Consider the following 24,213-nt stretch of genomic DNA (forward strand, 5'->3'; position numbering starts at 1 on the left):
GGCCGGGTGGGCATTCCACCTCGGAGGCGGCTCCGGCTCCGGGCGTGACCACCACTCTCTAGCTACCCCCCCGTAGCGCCACTGGTCTGGTCTGGCCCCGCTGGCTGGAGCTGGACTGGACATCGGTGGAGCGGATTGCTTAGGCTCCGGTGTGGAGCAGCTGACCGGTACCTGACCAGGCACCGGTGGAACAGGCACGGGCTGTGCCGGACTGACGACGCGCACCACTGGCTTGGTGCGGGGAGCAGGAACAGGCCGGACCGGGCTGGCGACGCGCACCACTGGCTTGGTGCGGGGAGCAGGAACAGGCCGGACCGGGCTGGCGACGCGCACCACTGCCTTGGTGCTGGGAGCAGGAAAAGGCCGGACCGGGCTGACGACGCACACCAAAGGCTTGGTGCGGGGAGCAGGAACAGGCCGGACCGGGCTGGCAACGCGCAACACTGGCTTGGTGCGGGGAGCAGGAACAGGCCGGACCGGGCTGGCGACGCGCACCACTGGCTTGGTGCGGGGAGCAGGCACAGGCCGGGCCGGGCCGGGCTGGCGACGCGCACCACAGGCTTGGTGCGAGGGGCAGGAACAGGCCGGGCCGGGCTGGCGACTCGCACCACTGGCTTGGTGCGAGGGGCAGGAACAGGCCGGGCCGGGCTGGCGACGCGCACCACTGGCTTGGTGCGAGGGGCAGGAACGGGTCGGGCCGGACTGGGAACACGCACCACTATCTTAGTGCGGGGAGCAGGAATGGGTTGGGCCGTACTGGGAACACGCACCATTAACTTAGTGCGGGGAGCAGGAACGGGTTGGGCCGGACTGGGAACACGCACCACTAACTTAGTGCGGGGAGCAGGAACGGGTTGGGCCGTACTGGGAACACGCACCACTAACGTAGTGCGGGGAGCAGGAACGGGCCTGACCGTACTGGGAACACACACCACTGGCCTTGTGCGGGAATCGGGAACGGGCCGGACCGGACTGGTGACACACACCACTTGCTTGGTGCGAGGAGCGGGACTGGGTTTCCTCATAAACCTCCGCTCCCTCTGCTGCCTACTCAGTTCCTCTCGCCGTGCCTCCACACTCTCCTTCTCCCTCCTGACCAATGGCCCCCGTAACCTGGTGGCCTCCTCTCCTAGTCCACAAACTCGCCCTGTAGCTGCCTCCAGCAGCCCCGTCGTCCTTGCCGTGTGCCCCCCCCCAAAAAAATTATTGGGGTTGCCTCTCGCCTGTCCGATGACGGCCCGGTTGGCGCCGCTTCTCCTCTCCTGCCTGGACATCCTCCCTCATCGCCCTCCGGTAGCGGACGGCCTCCTCCTCTGTGATCTTCCCCCAACCGAGGAGGACATCCACTAGCGTTACCTCCGGCGTTTGCTCCTGGACACGCTGCTTGGTCCTTAATTGGTGGGATCTTCTGTCACGATCGTCGTAAGCAACGGACCAAGGCGCAGCGTGATATGCGTACATCTTTTAATGAGTACTTTTCATAACCATAACAAAACAACAAAACGATACGTGAAGTCCTAAGGTTAACAAACACAAACCTCTCCGGAACAAGATCCAACAAATGACAAGTGCAAAACAGGCTGCCTAAGTATGGTTCCCAATCAGAGACAACGAGCCACAGCTGTCTCTAATTGGGAACCACCCTGGTCAACATAGAAATAAACGATCTAGACAGAAACACATAGAAAACAAAACATAGACACTACACACCCTGGCTCAACATTTAAGAGTCCCCAGAGCCAGGGCGTGACAGTACCCCCCCCCCAAAGGCGCGGACTGCGACCGCGCCAACTAAACCCAACAGGGGAGGGGCCGGGTGGGCATTCTGCCTCGGAGGCGGCTCCGGCTCCGGGCGTGACCACCACTCTCTAGCTACCCCCCCGTAGCGCCACTGGTCTGGTCCCGCTGGCTGGAGCTGGACTGGACATCGGTGGAGCGGATTGCTTAGGTTCCGGTGTGGAGCAGCTGACCGGTACCTGACCAGGCACCGTTGGAACAGGCACGGGCTGTGCCGGACTGACGACGCGCACCACTGGCTTGGTGCGGGGAGCAGGAACAGGCCGGACCGGGCTGGCGACGCGCACCACTGGCTTGGTGCGGGGAGCAGGAACAGGCCGGACCGGGCTGACGACGCACACCAAAGGCTTGGTGCGGGGAGCAGGAACAGGCCGGACCGGGCTGGCGACGCGCACCACTGCCTTGGTGCGGGGAGCAGGAAAAGGCCGGACCGGGCTGACGACGCACACCAAAGGCTTGGTGCGGGGAGCAGGAACAGGCCGGACCGGGCTGGCGACGCGCACCACTGGCTTGGTGCGGGGAGCAGGAACAGGCCGGACCGGGCTGGCGACGCGCACCACTGGCTTGGTGCGGGGAGCAGGCACAGGCCGGGCCGGGCTGGCGACGCGCACACAGGCTTGGTGCGAGGGGCAGGAACAGGCCGGGCCGGGCTGGCGACGCGCACCACTGGCTTGGTGCGAGGGGCAGGAACAGGCCGGGCCGGGCTGGCGACGCGCACCAAAGGCTTAGTGCGAGGGGCAGGAACAGGCCGGGCCGGGCTGGCGACTCGCACCACTGGCTTGGTGCGAGGGGCAGGAACAGGCCGGGCCGGGCTGGCGACGCGCACCACAGGCTTGGTGCGAGGGGCAGGAACAGGCCGGGCCGGGCTGGCGACTCGCACCACTGGCTTGGTGCGGGGAGCAGGAACAGGCCGGACCGGGCTGGCGACGCGCACCACAGGCTTGGTGCGAGGGGCAGGAACAGGCCGGGCCGGGCTGGCGACGCGCACCACAGGCTTAGTGCGAGGGGCAGGAACAGGCCGGGCCGGGCTGGCGACGTGCACCACTGGCTTGGTGCGAGGGGCAGGAACAGGCCGGGCCGGGCTGGCGACGCGCACCACAGGCTTGGTGCGAGGGGCAGGAACAGGCCGGGCCGGGCTGGCGACTCGCACCACTGGCTTGGTGCGAGGGGCAGGAACAGGCCGGGCCGGGCTGGCGACGCGTACCACTGGCTTGGTGCGAGGGGCAGGAACGGGTCGGGCCGGACTGGGAACACGCACCACTAACTTAGTGCGGGGAGCAGGAATGGGTTGGGCCGTACTGGGAACACGCACCACTAACTTAGTGCGTGGGGCAGGAACAGGCCGGGCCGGGCTGGCGACGTGCACCACTGGCTTGGTGCGAGGGGCAGGAACAGGCCGGGCCGGGCTGGCGACGCGTACCACTGGCTTGGTGCGAGGGGCAGGAACGGGTCGGGCCGGACTGGGAACACGCACCACTAACTTAGTGCGGGGAGCAGGAATGGGTTGGGCCGGGCTGGCGACGCGCACCACAGGCTTAGTGCGAGGGGCAGGAACAGGCCGGGCCGGGCTGGCGACGTGCACCACTGGCTTGGTGCGAGGGGCAGGAACAGGCCGGGCCGGGCTGGCGACGCGCACCACAGGCTTGGTGCGAGGGGCAGGAACAGGCCGGGCCGGGCTGGCGACGCGCACCACTGGCTTGGTGCGAGGGGCAGGAACAGGCCGGGCCGGGCTGGCGACGCGTACCACTGGCTTGGTGCGAGGGGCAGGAACGGGTCGGGCCGGACTGGGAACACGCACCACTAACTTAGTGCGGGGAGCAGGAATGGGTTGGGCCGTACTGGGAACACGCACCACTAACTTAGTGCGTGGAGCAGGAACGGGTTGGGCCGTACTGGGAACACGCACCATTAACTTAGTGCGGGGAGCAGGAACGGGTTGGGCCGGACTAGGAACACGCAACACTAACTTAGTGCGGGGAGCAGAACGGGTCGGGCCAGACTGGGAACACGCACCACTAACTTAGTGCGGGGAGCAGGAACAGGTTGGGCCGTACTGGGAACACGCACCACTAACTTAGTGCGGGGAGCAGGAACGGGCCTGACCGTACTGGGAACACACACCACTGGCCTTGTGCGGGAATCGGGAATGGGCCGGACCGGACTGGTGACACACACCACTTGCTTGGTGCGAGGAGCGGGACTGGGTTTCCTCATAAACCTACGCTCCCTCTGCTGCCTACTCAGTTCCTCTCGCCGTGCCTCCACACTCTCCTTCTCCCTCCTGACCAATGGCCCCCGTAACCTGGTGGCCTCCTCTCCTAGTCCACAAACTCGCCCTGTAGCTGCCTCCAGCAGCCCCGTCGTCCTTGCCGTGTGCCCCCCCCAAAAAAATTATTGGGGTTGCCTCTCGCCTGTCCGACGACGGCCCAGTTGGCGCTGCTTCTCCTCTCCTGCCTGGACATCCTCCCTCATCGCCCTCCGGTAGCGGACGGCCTCCTCCTCGGTGATCTTCCCCCAACCGAGGAGGACATCCACTAGCGTTACCTCCGGCATTTGCTCCTGGACACGCTGCTTGGTCCTTAATTGGTGGGATCTTCTGTCACGATCGTCGTAAGCAACGGACCAAGGCGCAGCGTGATATGCGTACATCTTTTAATGAGTACTTTTCATAACCATAACAAAACAACAAAACGATACGTGAAGTCCTAAGGTTAACAAACACAAACCTCTCCGGAACAAGATCCCACAAATGACAAGTGCAAAACAGGCTGCCTAAGTATGGTTCCCAATCAGAGACAACGAGCCACAGCTGTCTCTAATTGGGAACCACCCTGGTCAACATAGAAATAAACGATCTAGACAGAAACACATAGAAAACAAAACATAGACACTACACACCCTGGCTCAACATTTAAGAGTCCCCAGAGCCAGGGCGTGACAGACTGATGGTTGCTGATAATGGGCCTCTGTATGCCTATGTAGATATTCCATTAAAAATCAGCCGTTTTCAGCTACAATAGTCATTTACAACATTAACAATGTCTACACTGTATTTCTGATCAATTTGATGTTATTTTAATGGACAAAAAAAATGCTTTTCTTTCGAAAACAAGGACATTTCTAAGTGACCCCAAACTTTTGAACGGTAGTGTATATATATACAAGGCATTCGAAAACCACAGCCACACCATGTCAAAGTCAACATAAAATACACATTGGCTATACATTGTGGGTCTATATATATATGTCAAAGTCAACATAAAATACACATTGGCTATACATTGTGGGTCTATATATATATATATATATATATATATATATATATATATATATATATATATATATATATATTTATATATATATATTTATATATATTTATATATATATATAGACCCACAATGTATAGCCAATGTGTATTTTATGTTGACTTTGACATGCTGTGGCTGTGGTTTTCGAATGCCTTGTTTGCTATTCATACACATATTTCATTAGGTATTATATATATATATATATATATATATATATATATATATATATATATATATATATATATATATACACAGCTGTGGAAAAAATTAAGAGACCACTGCACCTTTTTATTAAATCAGCATCTCTACATGTATGACAGCCATTCCATTCCAGTGTCTGTTGAATTCCAACACAGGCACACCTCATTCTACTGAATTAGGTACTGATTAGGTGATCACATGAACCAAATCTTATTTAACGAGGAAAAATATAAAAAACACTGCTGTGGTCATCACTATCCTCTTGCAATAGGACCAGCTGGATGGCAAAAACAGTGCTAATAGTACCTCATAAGTAATATTAATCAAAAAATAACTATTGACCATGCCAAAAGAGTTGAAAAGGAAAGTTTTGAGTGAGGAAAAGAAGGGTTCAATTAGGGCTTTACTGGCAGAGGGATACAGTGAGCGTCAGGTTGCTTCCATCCTTAAAATTTCAAAGACGGCGGTTCATAAGAACAAGGTCAAGCAGCAGACATTGGGGACAACAAAGCTACAGACCGGCAGAGGGCGAAAACGACTCTCTACTGACCGGGATGACCGCCAACTCATTCGAATGTCACTCAACAACCGTAGGATGACATCAAGTGACCTACAAAAAGAATGGCAAACGGCAGCTGGGGTGAAGTGCACGGCGAGGACGGTTCGAAACAGGCCCTTCATCAATGAGAAGCAAAGAAGAGCCAGGCTGAGGTTTGCAAAATACCATAAGGATTGGACCGTAGAGGACTGGAGTAAGGTCATCTTCTCTGATGAGTCCAATTTTCAGCTTTGCCCAACACCTGGTTGTCTAATGGTTAGACGGAGACCTGGAGAGGCCTACAAGCCACAGTGTCTCGCACCCACTGTGAAATTTGGTGGAGGATCGGTGATGATCTGGGAGTGCTTCAGCAAGGCTGGAATCGGGCAGATTTGTCTTTGTGAAGGATGCATGAATCAAGCCACGTACAAGGTTGTCCTGGAAGAAAACTTGCTTCCCTTTCTCTGACATTGTTCCCCAACTCTGAGGATTGGTTTTTCCAGCAGGACAATGCACCATGCCACACAGCCAGGTCAATCAAGGTGTGGATGGAGGACCACCAGATCAAGACCCTGTCATGGCCAGCCCAATCTCTAGACCTGAACCCCATTAAAAACGTCTGGAATTTGATCAAGAGGAAGATGGATGGTCACAAGCCATCAAACAAAGCTGAGCTGCTTGAATTTTTGCGCCAGGAGTGGCATAAAGTCACCCAATATCAATGTGAAAGACTGGTGGAGAGCATGCCATGACACATGAAAGCTGTGATTGAAAAATCAGGGTTATTCCACCAAATATTGATTTCTGAACTCTTCCTAAGTTAAAACATTAGTGTTGTGTTGTTTAAAAATGAACATGAACTTATTTTCTTTGCATTATTCGAGGTCTGTTATTTTGACCAGTTGTCATTTTCTGCAAATAAATGCTCTAAATGACAATATTTTTATTTGGAATTTGGGAGAAATGTTGTCAGTAGTTTATAGAATAAAACAAAAATGTTATTTTTACCCAAACACATACCTATAAATAGTAAAACCAGAGAAATGTATAATTTTGCAGTGGTCTCTTAATTTTTTCCACAGCTTTATTTATAGCAATCAAATAAAACATCTAAAAAATATCTCTAAATAATAATATGCAACCACTCAAACAACTGCATAAGCATGAGTAGAAAAAACGTATTTCACTTACCAGTCTAAATTGGCGTTGTCTCCTTCCAAAAACATCTTCAGCTGTTGAGTCTAAACTATATTCACTAAGTCCTCATCTACTGGTTCTGTGACACTTTCCCGGTCGATTTCTGCTATAATCTCATCCAAAGCTGTATACCTGGACTTTGATTTAGCTTTTCCAGTATTAGTAGCCATATTGTACTTTCAAAATTTGCAGAAAACTTTGTTTACTAAATCGAGCTGTGCATAACGCGATGCGCCACTTCCTTGTTTAGATTTCCAATGGAAACTAAACCGCGTTGCGCGCGTGCTGAATACACAGGCTTTTCCTCAGACAAAGGACCATCTCATACTCATGTAAAGCCCAGCTCATTGGCTATCTAGCTAGCTATGTTTCAAATGATAGGTGGTCATTGGACCAAGATACAGTCAATCAAGTGAACACCGCCCGTCTCATCGGCGAGTAATGATGTTGTGTCTTCGTTGCTAAACTTGTTTCTGTATCTGGGAGTGTGGTGCCAGGAAAATAACCTCTCACTCAATGTCAACAAAACAAAGGAGATGATCGTGGACTTCAGGAAACAGCAGAGGGTGCACCCCCCTATCCACATCGACGGGACCGCAGTGGAGAAGGTGGAAAGCTTCAAGTTTCTTGACGTACACATCACTGACAAACTGAAATGGTCCACCCATGCAGACAGTGTGGTGAAGAAGGCGCAACAGAGCCTCTTCAACCTCAGGACGCTGAAGAATTTTGGCTTGGCACCTTAAACCCTCACAAACTTTTACAGATGCACAATTGAGAGCATCCTGTCGGGCTGTATCACCGCCTGGTACGGCAACTGCACCGCCCGCAACCACAGGGCTCTCCAGAGGGTGGTGCAGTCTGCCGAACGCATTACCGGGGGCAAACTACCCGCCCTCCAAGACACCTACAGCACCCGATGTCACAGGAAGGCCAAAAAGATAATCAAGGACATCAACCAACCAAGCCACTGCCTGTTCACCCCGCTATCATCCAGAAGGCGAGGTCAGTACAGGTGCATCAAAGCTGGGACCGAGAGAATGAAAAACAGCTTCTATCTCAAGGCCATAAGACTGTTAAATAGCCATCACTAGCACATTAGAGGCTGCTGCTGCCTATTGAAATCAAAGGCTACTTTAAGAAATGGAACACTAGTCACTTTAATAATGTTAACATATCTTGTACTACTCTATGCTATAATATTCTACTGTATCTTAGTCCATGCCGCTCTGTCATTGCTTGTCCATGCAGTTGAAGTCAGAAGTTACCCTTCACCTTAGCCAAATACATTTAAACTAAATTTTTCACAATTCCTGACATTTAATCCTAGTAAAAATTCCCTGTCTTAGTTCAGTTAGGATCACCACTTTATTTTAAGAATGTGAAATGTCCGAATAATAGTAGAGATAATTATTTATTTCAGCTTTTATTTCTTTCATCACATTCCCAGTGGGTCAAAAGTTAACATACACTCAATTAGTACTTGGTAGCATTGCCTTTAAATTGTTTAACTTGGGTCAAACATTTCAGGTAGCCTTCCACAAGCTTCCCACAATAAGTTGGGTGAATTTTGGCCCATTCCTCCTGACAGAGCTGGTGTAACTGAGTCAGGTTTGTAGGCCTCCTTGCTTGCACACGCTTTTTCAGTTCTGCCCACAAATGTTCTATAGGCTTGACTTTTTTGTCCCTAAGCCATTTTGCCACAACTTTGTAAGTATGCTTGGGGTCATTGTCCATTTATTTGGAAGACCCATTTGCGACCAAGATTTAACTTCCTGACTGATGTCTTGAGATGTTGCTTCAATATATCCACATAATTTTCCTTCCTCATGATGCCATCTGTTTTGTGAAGTTCACCAGTCCCTCCTGCAGCAAAGCACCCCCACAGCATGATGCTGCCACCCCCGTGCTTCACGGTTGGGATGGTGTTCTTCGGCTTGCAAGTACCCCCTTTTTCCTCCAAACATAACGATGGTCATTGTGGCCAAACAGTTCCATTTTTGTTTCATCAGACAAGAGGACATTTCTCCAAAAAGTACGATCTTTGTCCCCATGTGCAGTTGCAAACCGTAGTCTGGCTTTTTTATGGCGGTTTTGGAGCATTGACTTCTTCCTATGTCGATATAGGACTCGTTTTACTCTGGATATAGATACTTTTGTATCTGTTTCCTCCAGCATCTTCACAAGGTCATTTGCTGTTGTTCTGGGATTGATTTGCACTTTTCGCACCAAAGCACGTTCATCTCTAGGAGACAGAACGCGTCTCCTTCCTGAGCGGTATGTCGGCTGCGTGGTCCCATGGTGTTTATACTTGCGCACTATTGTTTGTACAGATGAACGTGGTACCTTCAGGCGTTTGGAAATTGCTTCCAAGGCTGAACCAGACATGTGGAGGTCTACAATATTTTTTTCGGAGGTCTTGGCTGATTTCTTTTGATTTTCCCATGATGTCAAGCAAAGAGGCACTGAGTTTGAAGGTAGGCTTTGAGATACATCCACAGGTACACCTCCAATTGACTCAAATGATGTCAATTAGCCTATCAGAAGCTTCTAAAGCCATGACATTATTTTCTGGAATTTTCCAAGCTGTTTAAAGGCACAGTCAACTTAGTGTATGTAAACTTCTGGCCCACTGGAATTGTGATACAGTGAATTATAAGTGAAATAATCTGTCTGTAAACAATTGTTGGAAAAATTACTTGTGTCATGCCCAAAGTAGATGTCCTAACCGACTTGCCAAAACTATAGTTTGTTAACAAGAAATTTGTGGAGTGGTTGAAAAACAAGTTTTAATGACTCCAACCTAAGTGTATGTAAACTTCCGACTTCAACTGTATATGTATATATTCTTAAATTCCATTCCTTGTATTGTGTACATGTTGTGAAATTGTTAGATGTTACTTGTTAGATATTACTGCACTGTCGGAGCTAGAAGCACAAGCATTTCACTACACCCGCAATAACATCTGCTAAACACGTGTATGTGACAAATAACATTTGATTTGTTATACCTAATGCAGAATGATGAAGGAAAGGCTGGTTACCTTCTGGAGTGTCTGAGGAATAAATAGGAACCTAACTTGACTGGCTGAAACAAGATTTAGCTTTAGATTTTCACAGATGTCTTTCTTTGCAAGTTGAACGAGTGGGAATACAACATGGATCGTGCATACAACATGGATATCAAAATTGATTTATCAAACAAAACTATGCTATATTTTATCTCTGGAACCCTCAGGATGACAAATCAGAGCAAGATTACTGAATGTAAGTACATTATTTACCTTCAGATGTGAATGTATCAAACCTGTCGCCGTGATAAAAGTGTTTTGTTGTTGTGCACTATCCTCAAACAATAGCATGGTATTTTTTTTGCTGTAATACCCACTGTACATTGGACACTGCAGTTAGATTAACAATAATTTAAGCATTTCTGCCCATATAAGACATTTGCTTTTGTTTACAATGTCATTGTAGTCACATTATCCGTATTGAACAACAACTGTCCCTATTTCGGGACACCCATCCAGTAGAGGTTAAAGGGAGAAGAAGAGGAGCAGGAAACACTCTCCTGCATTGGCCGTCCCTAACATCATGTGAGATGCTTTCAGTTAAATGCACTACTGCCTGGTTCTCGATCTCAAGTTAAAACCTTGAATTGAAATTTCAACCTTTCTATTCTTAAAAAAAAAAGCTGTTTTCCAAGCTCTCGATTGGTTCATACATAAGATAACTGAGAATGGCACAATTTCAGATTTTAATAGAGGCTGAGATAGTGACAGGTACAGTATACTTCAACAGAAAAGCCAGTATTTACTAGCAGCCATCTAGAAAAACAATTGCATGACAGGGGCACTTAGAAGTGGTGGTATCATTCCAGATATTCATAAAGGCCTTATACTATCATCTCAACCATCTCTAGAAAATTGTACTGTACATCTAGAGTGTCTGCCATGGCAGGGGGTGGAAGGACCGACAGGGAAAATGCCTCCTCTGTTTCATATTACAGCCATGGCAGTTTGGAATCACTTAAAAACCTATTACATTAACTCCTATTTTATGACTTGAGCCTAGGTACAAACTTTTTTTTGTCAAGCCTCATGCTGTGATGGACTGTCGCTAATAGTTTAGAAGGCGCATGTAAATATGTGAAAACGGGTTCATTTTACTTACCCTGACAAAATCACAACTGTAAACTGACACCAACACAGCTGGCACCCGTTAGTTCACAGAGGCATGCCAGTGAAATACACACACCCTTTGTTTGGTGATTAAACCTATGACAACTTCTACAGTCTTTACTGTGGTCACAACTGTGCTTTTCCTATAGGGGAATTCAAGGCAATAGGTATTATGTTAGATTTTTAGTACTGTGCTACCGTGCAAAGATCATACTGTAGATATCATGGGGAGGACTAGCAAGTGGTGTGACTGTTCGTGGGTGTACAGTACTTTGGCTACACATTAACTTTTGGCCCAAGGGTTGTGCCACAGTGAATAAAGGGGAGTGTGATCCAACATGCTCACACCTGAAGAACCATCAGCTCTGGGGATCAGCAGTGGCTGAGGGGTGGCAGAAACGTATGCGTGTGAGCTCAATATTACAGCTAATGTTAGGGATAGAGTTATGCACACACCCAAATATATCACAGGAGCTGGGAAAAGTCTATGTCATAAGGAAAATAAATGTCCCTTCCCTCACTGATTGCTAGCCATATTAACAATATTTAATAGCATAGGCTAGTTAATATAAACACCTTTCAACCATACTAGGTTACCTAACCTTTACTGATATCGGACAGAAAAACAATATGGTGCACACATGTTGTTGTAAATATCACAGCCAACATAACAGCAAACACATGGCCAAAAGCTCCCTCTGTGTTTCCTTCAGCATGGTTTACAGACACCCTGGATGACTGGATGGCATCTCACCGACGGGCGTCTAGACACCACACACCTTTGGTCTCTGGGCTATGCAGATCTGACGAGATGCGGTTGGGATGTTTGGGTCTCTCTTCCCTGCATCGCTGGCTTGGCAAACAACCACCTACAAACTAGGCCAAGTCTGCAGCATGGAATAGATGGGCAAGGCCAGTCGGCTTTCCTTGGCCCTCGTCCGGACACGCTGCATCCACATGGATGAGAACGATTGTGGGAGAGCGAGTGAAATGGAGGATGAGACGAGGATGTGATTCATTTTCCCTCTGCTTCTTTCCAGAAGGATGCCACTCTTTCCACAAGATGAGAAGCAGAGCATGTCCTGGATGTCTCCTGAACCAATAAGAGCCCTGGTCTGGTCTAGCCAGCGCCAGTCATCCTAGCAGACTTCTGGGATGTGGACAACATGGGGAGCTTACAGACTAACATTGTGGTAGGGGACTGAGAAACATGTAGTCAATGCATTTAGTGATGATGATGTGGTGTCCTCTTTTGGCTAGGCATGTTTAAACGCAATCAGTCTGTTGACATGATTTCCTCAGTTTTTATTGGCACTGCCCAAATTGAGGACAACGTCAGTGAACTATTGTGTATCAGAGACAAGTTAGGCAGTGAGTGGATAACGTTAACAAGCTTCTCCTTCCCCTACATGATGACTTCTATCTATATCTTCCCAGCGCTACATCGCACAGCGAACCCATTAGCCTAATAGCTCACTTAGCTTTCCAGACATATGGAACTGTTTTCCAGGCCTTGACCACATTCCCTGTCTCTTTCACTCTCTCTATCCCACTCTCTCTCAGAAAGGAGCACTTTTTCCCTTTCTCCTTCCCATCCTCTGAAGTCCCAGCTGCTGCAGACAGACTAATGTCTTCCCCAGAGACGGGGGTACACCACACCGCAGCCCAGGAACGGACCAACCCAGCCACCAATAAACTCTGCTTCTCATGGAGCACCGAGGGGGAAGAGAGGGTATTCTACATCCAAAAAGTCAACTTTCAAAGCTCACATGTGTGATTGATTCTCTCTCAGTGGGCTTATATGCACTACAAAGTTTGACAATAGTAACCCCTACTCATAATGACTCCCACTTGAAACAAGAGAGGGACAGAGAAGGATGGAGAGTGAGGGAAAGATATGAATACTTAAAAGAGTACAGACCTGAAGCCCTGAGGACAAAACCTATTTTCCCCTCTAATTAACACCTTCCCTCTCTCATCCTCTAATTGATCTTTCACTGACTCTCTCCATCTCTATTCGACTATTTCCCTCACAAACACCCTCCCCTAACCCCTGTCTCATTAGCTGGGATGTGCTGTCCCACTGTGGGGGTTAGTCATGGAACTGGGACTGTGCCCACTGGGCAGACTGGGTAGACACTTTCTCACACAGAAGGGACAACTGGGGCAAAGATTTCAACAGCTGGCTCAACAAATTGATCCATTTTGTGACTAAACGTACAAAAAGAAGAAATTATATTCCCAAACAAAGATAAATTACATAAAACACAATGGAAAAAGATTTTGGATTACCTTAAATGATATCACGGGCAGAAAACCCAATTCATCTCCATGGTTCATTGAAGTTGATGGGTTATTTATAACAAAACCTTTCGATATTGCCAATCATTTTAATGATTATTTCACTAGTAAAGTGACAACATTGAACAGCGAACCATCATATTTTTGTATAAAATATCTAATAATGAAAGAGAAGGATTGCTGTTTTTTAATTTGGTCAAGTTAGTGTGGGAGAGGTGGAAAAACTATCCATCAATAATGATAAGCCACCAGGTATAGACAACCTTGATGTGAAACTATTGAGAATGGTAGCAGACTGTATTGCCACTCCTATTTGCTATATATTTAACCAAAGCCTAAAGGAGTGTGTCCCCACAGGTGTGGAAGGAAGCTAAAGTAATTCACTGCCTAAAAATATTAAAGAACCCTTTGCTGGCTCTAACAGCCACCCAATCAGTTTGCTGCCTGTTCTTAGTAAACTGATGGAGAGGATTGTTTGACCAAATACAATTATATTTTTCAGAGAACAAGTTAACTACTGACTTTCAGCATGCATACAGAGAAGGGTACTCAACTTGTACTGCACTGACAGATAACTGATGATTGGTTAAAATAAATGGATATTAAGATGATAGTTGGAGCTGTATTGTTAGATTTCATGTAGCCTTAGTTGTTATTGATCCTAAATTGTTATTGAAAAAACGAACTTGCTATGGCTTTACATCACCTGCAATCACATGGTTGGAGAGTTATTTATTCAATAGAACCCAGAGAGTGTTCCTCAATGGAAGCTTCTCTAACATCAGATATGTACAGTGCCGTGTCCCTCAGGGCAGTTGCCTTGGGCCGTTACTTTTCTCTATTTTTACAAATGATTTGCGACTGATCTTACATGAAGCTAGAATGACTACGTATGCAAATGATTACACACTCTACATGTCAGCACCCAAAGCCAGTGAGCTCACTGAAATTCTAATAAGGAGTTACAGTCAATATCAGAATGCGTGATTAATAATAAACTGGTCTTAAATACATCTAAAACTAAAAGCATTGTATTCGGTTCAAAACATTATCTAAGACCTTAACCTCCTGGAGTTGTACATATAGGGTGTGACCATTGAGCAAGTTGAGGAAGTTAAACTCCTAGGTATAACATTGGATGGTCAATTATCATGTTCAAGTCATATTGACAAAGTTGTTGTGAAGATGGAGAGGGGTATGTCTGTTATAAAAATAAGTTATGCATTTTTTACACAAAAATCAACTGTACTAGTTATTCAGGCTCTGGTCCCATCTTGATTACTGGCTGTTAATATGGTCCAGCGCAGCAAAGAAAGACCTCGCAAAGCTGCAGCTGGCTCAAAACAGAGCATCACACCTTTCCCTTAACTGCACATACAGAACTAATATCAACAACATGCATGCCAGTCTTTCCTGTTTGAGGGTTGATGAGAGATTGACTGCTTCTCTTCTAGTTTTTGTGACGAAAATTCCAGATTGTCTGCATAATAAAATAACATTCAGCTCAGACACCAATACATACCCCACAAAACATACCACCAGAGGTCTCTTCACAGTCCACATGTCCAAAACAAATTCATGGCAACGCACAGTTTTATACAGAGCTATCATCGCATGGAACTCCCTTCCACCTCCAATTACTCAAGCAAACAGCAAAATGACCTTTAAAAACAGATTAAACAACAACTCATGGAACAGCGGGGACTGTGAGGGGACACACACTAAAATACACACACACACAGACACACTCTAACACACACATACTTTTTGTTGTTGTATTGTTTGTATAATGTTGTTGTTGTATTGTTTGTATATCATTGTATTTTAAATTGGTGTGACTGTCCTTGTCTATCAGTGTATCAGTGTTTTGTTACTTGTCATGTCTTGTGTTTTTTTGTGGACCCCAGGAAGAGTAGCTGCTGCTTATGCAAAAGCTAATGGGGATCCCAAAAAAAAAAAACATAACCTTGTGCTTGTCTTGGCGTTTTGTGCCGATGCAGTGTGTAGCCCTGTCCTTGTCGTGAGTGTCTTTTCAGCTGTGCATTGAAGCGAGGGAAAGCTCGGTGAGGCATTCTGCTGTGCAGTTACTCCTAGCCTGTGGCTTTGAATGGGTGCCAGGCATTCCTTCATATGGTTGTCGACTATGATTCATGTGGGATGTGTATCCCGCTGGTCCACAAAGCAACAGTCTCTCTATGTTACTGTACTTTCCCGTGGCAAAACCCTTACATGGCCTGCCTCCATGCCATTTATGAACAAAACTTTTGCTATCAAAACTATTTTCTCATTGGAGCATAACATGGGTTTTCATCTGCTGGTAATGAGTCTTTGCAGAATATCTTCCAAGTTTATTTCTGAGAATCGTTGCGTAACGACTGTTGTTTTATGAAGTATTTTTTTCTGAATGCCATTGCCAACATTAACTATGTGTTGAATACCAGCGTTTACAAGGACCATTTGGTTGCACTTGTTGCACCACTCAAACAATCACCTCTTTGTTTTCAAGCTGAACAACACCTTTCTATCAATAACATCTTGCTTCATCTTGTAATTCTGACTCCTCTGCTAATATTGAGTAATTGTTGTTGTTCAATTGTTGCTCACTTTGCTAATGGTGTCTAGATATGCAGTTGTAAAATATAGGAAAGTACTGCACCAAGATGGCTACTGTTGGCCTGGAAGGCTGTACGTAAAATCCAATCTGCTTCCTGGGTGTTGAAACTGTCAATGTCATTCCCACACACTCTCATAGGCAGGAATTAAATAAGACTGAAGCATGGGAGCTTCTGTGTAAAGCCACACTCCTCAAACCCACTATTTATGCCACTTATAATATTCCATAAAGTTTCCATTTGAAGGAATATTGTGACGATCTTTGTGAAAGAGTGGGTGGCACTCAAGCAAATTAACATGTTGCAAATGTTTCTAACTGCAATCTCCGTTTGGCTCCTATGTTAATTATGGACGTGTTAAGTGATTTAAATTAAGTTATTTCAATTTGATTTGGAACTATTGAGCTATGACTGTGACCTCTAGTGACCTCTCTTACTGGTGAGTCGATCTTGAGGAGTGCGATGTCAGACTTCTCATCCACGTCTTTGATCTTGGCGTCGTAGGTGGCGCCGCTCTTCAGCTCCACCTTTACTCTATGCTTATTGGCCACAACGTGGGCATTGGTCACGATCTGTCCATCCTCTGACACCACGAACCCTGAGCCACTGGCCACCGCCACCTCCCTCTTAGAATATGCCATCCTGAGAGAGAGGGAGGGGGAGACAGAGAGAGAGAGATAGAAAGGGAAAGAAAGACAGAGATGGGGAGAGAGAGAGAAGAGACAGATGCATTTATAGAGAGAAAGGGAGGGATGATTAGAAATAGGGAGAAGGGGGATGGGGAGACAGGGGATATGGAATATAAAGACAGAGAAAGAGGATGAGAGGCAGAGATAATGAAAAAGTCCCAACTAGTGTGGCCTCACATCCAGGTGGGCCGTAAAGAAAACTCTGGTATTTGTCTACAGATATTCAAGGACGTACACGCATACACACACATGCACACACAGACACACACACACATATGGACACACACGCACACACACAGGTGCAGCTCTTACTTGCGGTAGAGTTCAATGTGAACCACGGCCGGGGCGATCCTCTCCACCACATCAGCGATGAAGTTGTATTTGTGTCTGAGACTGTTAGGGTTGTCCTGGGCTAGAAATACAACAACAGAGACAGGATGTAGAAAAAAACATACTCAAACACCACCAGAAACACAAATACAATGACAAAATATAACAGCAGTGCAAGAATAATCCAAGTATATGAAACTGGTCTTTATCTGAAGAGAAAGGGAAAGATGACAGTTTGTGGCATAGACACTATCCTGTGTTTGTGTCTGTAAGTGCCTTTGAAGTCTTCTGTAAGAAGACAAGTCAGGAAATGTTGATGATATAATATGTAATTATATCATACTGTCTTTTTCCAGGTTGTGAATTGAGCCTTCTCTGAAGATTATCATAGACATGTTGCTATTTAAATCGGCAATCTGTGATTTTAACATATTTTTTTAAACTTTTGAATTAATATACACTCAGTGGCCAGTTTATTATGTACCCCCATCTAGTACCGGGTTGGAACCCCGTTTACCTCCAGAACAGCCTGAATTCTTCGGGGCAATGACACATTGCTCAATAGGTACCAAGGGATGTAACTTGTGCCAGGAAAACATTTCTCACACCATTACACCACCGCCACCAGCCTGTACCGTTGACACCAGGCAGGATGAGGCCATGGACTCATGCTGCTTACGCCAAATCCTGACAGGAACCGGGATTCATCGGACCAGGCAATGTTTTTTCACTCCTCAATTGTGTTGGTGATTGCGTGCCCACTGAAGCCACTTCTTGTTTTTAGCTGATAGGAGTGGAACCCGGTGTGGTCGTCTGCTGCAATAATCCATCCATGACAAGGATCGACTAGTTGTGCGTTCCGAGATGCCGTTCAGCACACTACTGTTGTACTGCGCCGTTATTTGCCTGTTATTTGCCCGCCTTTTAGCTTGCACGATTCTTGCCATTCTCCTTCGACCTCCCATTAACGCCATTCTCCTTCGACCTCTCTGTTTTCGCCCACCGGATTGCCGCTGACTGGATGTTTTTTTGTTTGTCGCACCATTCTCGGTAAACCCTAGACGCTGTTGCGCATGACAAGCACAGAAGGCCGGCCGTTTCTGAAAATTCTGGAACCGGCGCGCCTGGCACTGATGATCATACCATGCTCAAAGCCACTTAAGGTCACTCGTTTTGACCATTCTAACGTTAAATCGAACTGTAACTGAATGCCTCGATGCCTGTCTGCCGGCTTTATATAGAAAGCCATGGCCACGCGAACCATTTTCGTGAATGGGGTGGTGTACTTAATAAACTGGCCACGGATTGATTCTTGAAGACTATAACTTAAAAATGCCTCATGAGCTTAGTTCAACAGTTGTACCCCACAGAACCCCAAATATAAGCTTGTTTTACTCCAGGTTGTAAACAATGTAATTGTAAACAAACATTGACTATATAACCTCAAAACATGGTTAAAACTATCATTTTGATATCATTGATGGTCAGTCCTTGCATCCACAGCTCCGTCTATGAATGTGAGTGGTTACATTTCTCCAACCCAATTACTGAGCTGTTCACCAAAACCGAGGTGGGGTGCCCGCTTTGTTATTGTTTGAACTGCAGATAGCCCATTTAAGTAAAGACAACATAATCATGCTTTTAACAACTCTGTTTTATCTTTCCACATCCTCCTCAAATAATTATGTTAAAAACATAGAAAGAGAGCACCAAATATGTTTTGTCGTTCAATCCTACACCTTGCTATAGTGGGCTTATAAAGGTTGTTTAGTTCAATTGTATTACACGCCATCCAATGCAAAGAGTCATCCATAAGCCTAGAATAATGGGTCTACCAATGATTAGAAGTTATTCTGAAATCGCTTTAGTCTAACTTTAACGTTACTGTGATGGGTTGAGAAAGAAAATAAAATAAATGTTCAGCTTGAGGCCCAACACTGGCGTAGAATGAGCACTAGCCTGACATACTACACTTAATTATACGTTCAGAATACCCCATTTCTTTCCTGTTCAAGAGGGGGAATTCCAAAATGGAATTCATATTCCATATCGTCAGTATAGCTGTAAATTGCCCCAAAATTAGGGGGTCATATAGCATGATGGCTTTAGGCAACTTGTTTCATTTTAGTCTAACAAAAGCCAATGTAAAAACTTCATCCATAAATGACTGGGTTTGTTACACCCAATAGCATCTGCAATGAAGGTCAGGGTCTGAAATATTCTCCTTAAAGTCCAAGACAAGAACATCACGGAATGGAAAAGAACACAGCTCAAACACAATGGGAATAGACAGTAGGGATAAATCTCATATATATAGACCTGAGATCAGTCTGAAGTCTCTAGAGAGGCCATCCTTTACAACCTGTCCGCTTCACTTCTCTACATTATGATGATACCTGGCTCTCCCTCTTGACACAGACAGAACTGATTTGTTTCCACAGACACATCACTGCAGTGGAAATGAAGGAGAGTGGGTTTGGGCCAGTTGATGACGAAACCTTTCTTGCTGATTTGGGAAAATAACAAACCAGATGTAGTCAGTGTGCACTGCTTCCATAGCAGTGCAAGGTACTGTTGCCAGTGTTGCCTCGTCTGTAGACCGTGACAGGTTATTTCTTAATGAGACACTCTGCCTGAGGAGCTGGGGTTCAGATCAGGTCAACGACGGATGGAATCAAATAGCATATGGACCAAGGTTGGAGAGCATCTACTTAAACCTCAACTCCTTCCAACATCCTGAATATCATTGGAATGCCTTTGAAAAATGAGTGTTTTTATTAACTATCAGTTTTTACTGTTCTGAAATGGAGGACGTCTGCATAAGCCTCCTTACGGAATGATATACTGTATATGTTGAGTCGACCCACATTTGCTGGAAATATTTATTTCACAATGTTGAATTTGTATGTCAAATAAAATATACAAACAAACAAACACACACACACACTGACAGACAGTTAAACCGAGAAAGTGCTCTGTCCCCAGGCAGGCATGCTTTACTAAAGACTGAGACAGAGGAAGAGAGAGGGGGACCATCAACAGAGGCAAAGCAAAGCCTATCATCATCTAAGGGTGTAGAGGTAGCCTGTTCATTCTGGCTCCCTGAAAGGTAGTCCATGTTGTCTTATCAGTTACCTTCCTCTGGCCTGGCTGTCTGGCCGAGTGGCCGTGCCCTCAACTTTACCACCTCAGAAGTGGGGGAACTGGGGGAAAGAGTGGAGGAGGATGGAGGTATAGTCATCCCAAATGGTTCTGTGGAGCCACATTTTCTCTCTACATGTCTCGTTACGTCTAAGCAACATGTAGCAACACACAAAACCACTCATAAACAATGAGCTTCTTTAGATAGTCATGATCTCAAAGGGCCAGCTCAGTAACCTCCTGTCAGAGACATTCCACCCAGGTATGTATCTCTCCCTCTAATTAGACACACTCTCTCCGTCTCCCTATACTTCCCATAAGTTGATATACAAACTCAATGACCTCATCAAGAAACCAAACCTCATTCTTGTATCAAGCACTCCCCAACACACACCGGTCTGCCTGCCTGTCCACACTATTACTACTTTATGAGTTTTTCCATAAGGAAGCTGCTCTTCCTTATCCCCATCCTACGGGCAGAGGGATTGGGTTGCAGTGTCAGTGGGGTTGCATTCCCTCTGCAGTATCACTGTAATTCACGTCCCTTGCTGCGAGGCAGTGGTGCAGCAAATGCATTGGCTGCACTGAATACACACTCACTAAGCCGTTGACAGAGTCCCTAAGTCAAAGGAAACATATTCACTGAGCTCTATGAACATACACAGGAAAGCCCAATCCCAATTCAAATCCTGGTCACTGTCCCTAGGGCCTAGACCCTTACTGATGAACTGAAAGTGCAAAGATAGAAAGGGTCTAGTCTAGAGGACTGGGTAGTGACCTAAGGTCTGGGAATGTGCCTTATATTTGATCAGAGACTGGGAAAGGAATGGGGAAAGAAATATGGAGAATGATAAAGCAGAGGAAGGGGGAGGGAGAGAGAGAAAGACAAATAAGCTTGGTTTCCATCCAATTGGCGACAGATTTTCATGAGAATATTCTAGACTCCGCATAAAGAAAATATGCAAATTTTTCCACCAGTGGTACAGTATGTTATGGGGGATTGGAAGTGATGCAGACAATTACATTGATGGAAGTTACAATCTATCTGCAATATTAAAGCTGATCTACCCCCTAAAAAAAAAAAATAAAAAAAAAAAATAAAGGGCGGCAGAGACGAGAAGGCTGGGAGGAAATATGTGCACGATCAGCATACTGTACATGACCCACCAAGCATAATCAAAGACAATTCACATTCTCCATTGTACGCGACCAATTAACTTTGATTTAATTTGAAAGCACATCAACAGAGCTTGCCATTGTTGTGGTCCTCTGTAGCTCAGCTGGCAGAGCACGGCGCTTGTAACGCCAAGGTAGTGGGTTCGATCCCCGGGACCACCCATACACAAAAATGTATGCACGCATGACTGTAAGTCGCTTTGGATAAAAGCGTCTGCTAAATGGCATATTATTATTATTTATTATTATTATTATATTATATTATTATTATAAAAGCAGCAAGCCCCAATCACTCACCAGAGATATGCATAATGTTGCTGTTCCTTTGGGTGTGAATTGAAATGAAATGAATGAAAAGGTTGTTCTCAACATCCTAAAGTCAACATTTATATTAATCTTACCTCTTGTAAAATACCAATAAATCCAAAACTAGTTTCTGCAGGTCATATATGCCATTCTGTGACCAAATGAGTTATTTAAGAAAACACAAGAGCGGCCCACGGGACAGCAACATTTGATCTAAATCCTGTGCCAGCTCAAACAACTTGCATAATCGACAACTTCAGAAACCAGATGCAAATGACATCATGTACCAAGTGTAATTTCATGTGTTTGCTTTAAGTGAGGCCAGTGATCCGTAGCCTCTCTTTACTTGGCCAGGGGCCTTCATGTAGCTTGGCACAGAGCTGCACTATGCTTTCTTAGGCTGACTGGAGCTGGAGAAGAGCTGGATCAAGTATTTGCATCCCAAATGTTTGCTCAATCACTGAGGAGACACTCTCTGACATAGCTTTGGCCTGCCCTGTGTGTCCTCATATTTGAAAAGGTATACACATGGAGACATTCAAAATACTGTAGATAGCCTGCTGTCATGCACATACTGTACAGTTACATTAACTGTCTGACAATGAAGCATTGTTTCAAAACAAAAACTGTGATATGTACTGAGCACGAGCACACACAAGAGCACACACACAGCAGCTGGCGCAGTGAACGTTTCCTTGCCTAGAGGTGGATACTGCTACAGGTGCACCTTGTGTATTCTACTATTATAACTCTAAACAGTAAGTTGAGACCCAGACTGAGTTCCTAAAATATATATATTTTTAAATGTTACTTATGCCTGGGGCCAGCCCTGAACAGATCACATGAATGAGCCATGATAATTCACTAGGCTATATGACACAATGCTCTAGCATTGAGGAGGGAAATAGCAACCCCTTAAAAGGTTGCCACAAATTGTTAATGTTATGATATTTCATAACAAAAACATGCCTGAGATGGATAGACGCTCTGGTTTATGTTGAGTCCCACTGATTCTGATTACAAGCATCTCAGATTGCAGCTCAGCTGCACTGGCTGAAACTGAGGTCTCACAGAGTGGAGTCCATACAAAAGTAGTATTTTCCTACTAAGGAGCTAAGAAGTTTTAATGCAAGCAAACACACACTGACCATGGTGTACAGATCACTGACCGAGAGTGTTCTTACCTTCAACATCTCCTCCTGGTATGGGAACATCTCAGTAAGGAACAGGAGTAAACTGGCACAAGTTGTCAATCAGACCAGCAAAATAGTCAGCAGCGAACAGCCACAACTCCAAAAACTGTACACACAGAACTTCACAAGGAAAGCAATCCAGGTCTTCAACGACAACACCCACAAGCTGCATGCATCCTTCCAAATGCTTCCGTCCGGTCAGAGACTAAAGGTGCCACTTGCACAGAAGAATGGCCTTAAAGGCCCAGTGCAGTCAAAAACGTAATGTTCCTGTTTTATACAGTACCAGTCAAAAGTTTGGACACACCTACTCACTCAAGGGTTTTTATTTATTTTTACTATTTTCTACATTGTAGAATAATAGTGAAGACATCAAAACTATGAAATAACACATATGGAATCATGTAGTAACCAAAAAAGTGTTAAACAAATCAAAATATATTTTATATTTGAGATTCTTCAAAGTAACCACCCTTTGCCTTGATGACAGCTTTGCACACTCTCAGCATTCTCTCAACCAGCTTCATGAGGAATGCTTTTCCAACAGTCTTGAAGGAGTTCCCACATATGCTGAGCACTTGTTGGCTGCTTTTCCTTCACTCTGCGGTCCAACTAATCCCAAAACATCTCAATTGGGTTGAGGTCGAGTGATTGTGGAGGCCAGGTCATCTGATGCAGCACTCCATCACTCTCCTTGGTCAAATAGCCCTACACAGCCTGGAGGTGTATTTTTGGGTCATTGTCCTGTTGAAAAACAAATGATAGTCCCACTAAGCGCAAACCAGATGGGATGGCTTATCGCTGCAGAATGCTGTGGTAGCTATGCTGGTTAAGAGTGCTTGAATTCTAAATAAATCACAGACAGTGTCACCAGCAAAGCACCCCCACACCATCACACCTCCTCCTCCATGCTTCACGGTGGGAACCACGCATGCGGAGATCATCTGTTCACCTACTCTGCATCTCACAAAGACACGGCAGTTGGAAACAAAAATCTCAAATTTGGACTCATCAGACCAAAGGACAGATTTCCACCAGTCTAATGTCCATTGCTCATGTTTCTTGGCCCAAGCAAGTCTCTTCTTCTTATTGGTGTCCTTTAGTAGTGGTTTCTTTGCAGCAATTCGACCATGAAGGCCTGATTCACGCAGTCTCCTCTGAACAGTTGATGTTGAGATGTGTCTGTTACTTAAACTCTGTGAAGCATTTATTTGGTCTGCAATCTGAGGTGCAGTTAACACTA

General features: G+C 46.0%; 1 protein-coding gene across 1 annotated transcript in view; it reads right to left on the reverse strand.

Moving 5' to 3' along the window:
• LOC311127861 (serine protease HTRA1A-like) overlaps window positions 1-24,213 on the reverse strand; it is a 50,183-nt gene that overhangs the window by 18,702 nt on the left and 7,268 nt on the right. The window contains exons 2-3 of the mRNA XM_084159758.1: window positions 17,137-17,236; window positions 16,573-16,777 (exon numbers count right to left, since the gene is read on the reverse strand). Of these exons, the coding sequence (XP_084015884.1) occupies window positions 16,573-16,777; window positions 17,137-17,236 (305 nt within the window). The remainder of the gene's footprint in view (window positions 1-16,572; window positions 16,778-17,136; window positions 17,237-24,213) is intronic.

The sequence above is a fragment of the Coregonus lavaretus genome (genome assembly GCF_964263955.1).
Source record: "Coregonus lavaretus genome assembly, chromosome: 1".
In the NCBI taxonomy this organism is placed as follows: domain Eukaryota; kingdom Metazoa; phylum Chordata; class Actinopteri; order Salmoniformes; family Salmonidae; genus Coregonus; species Coregonus lavaretus.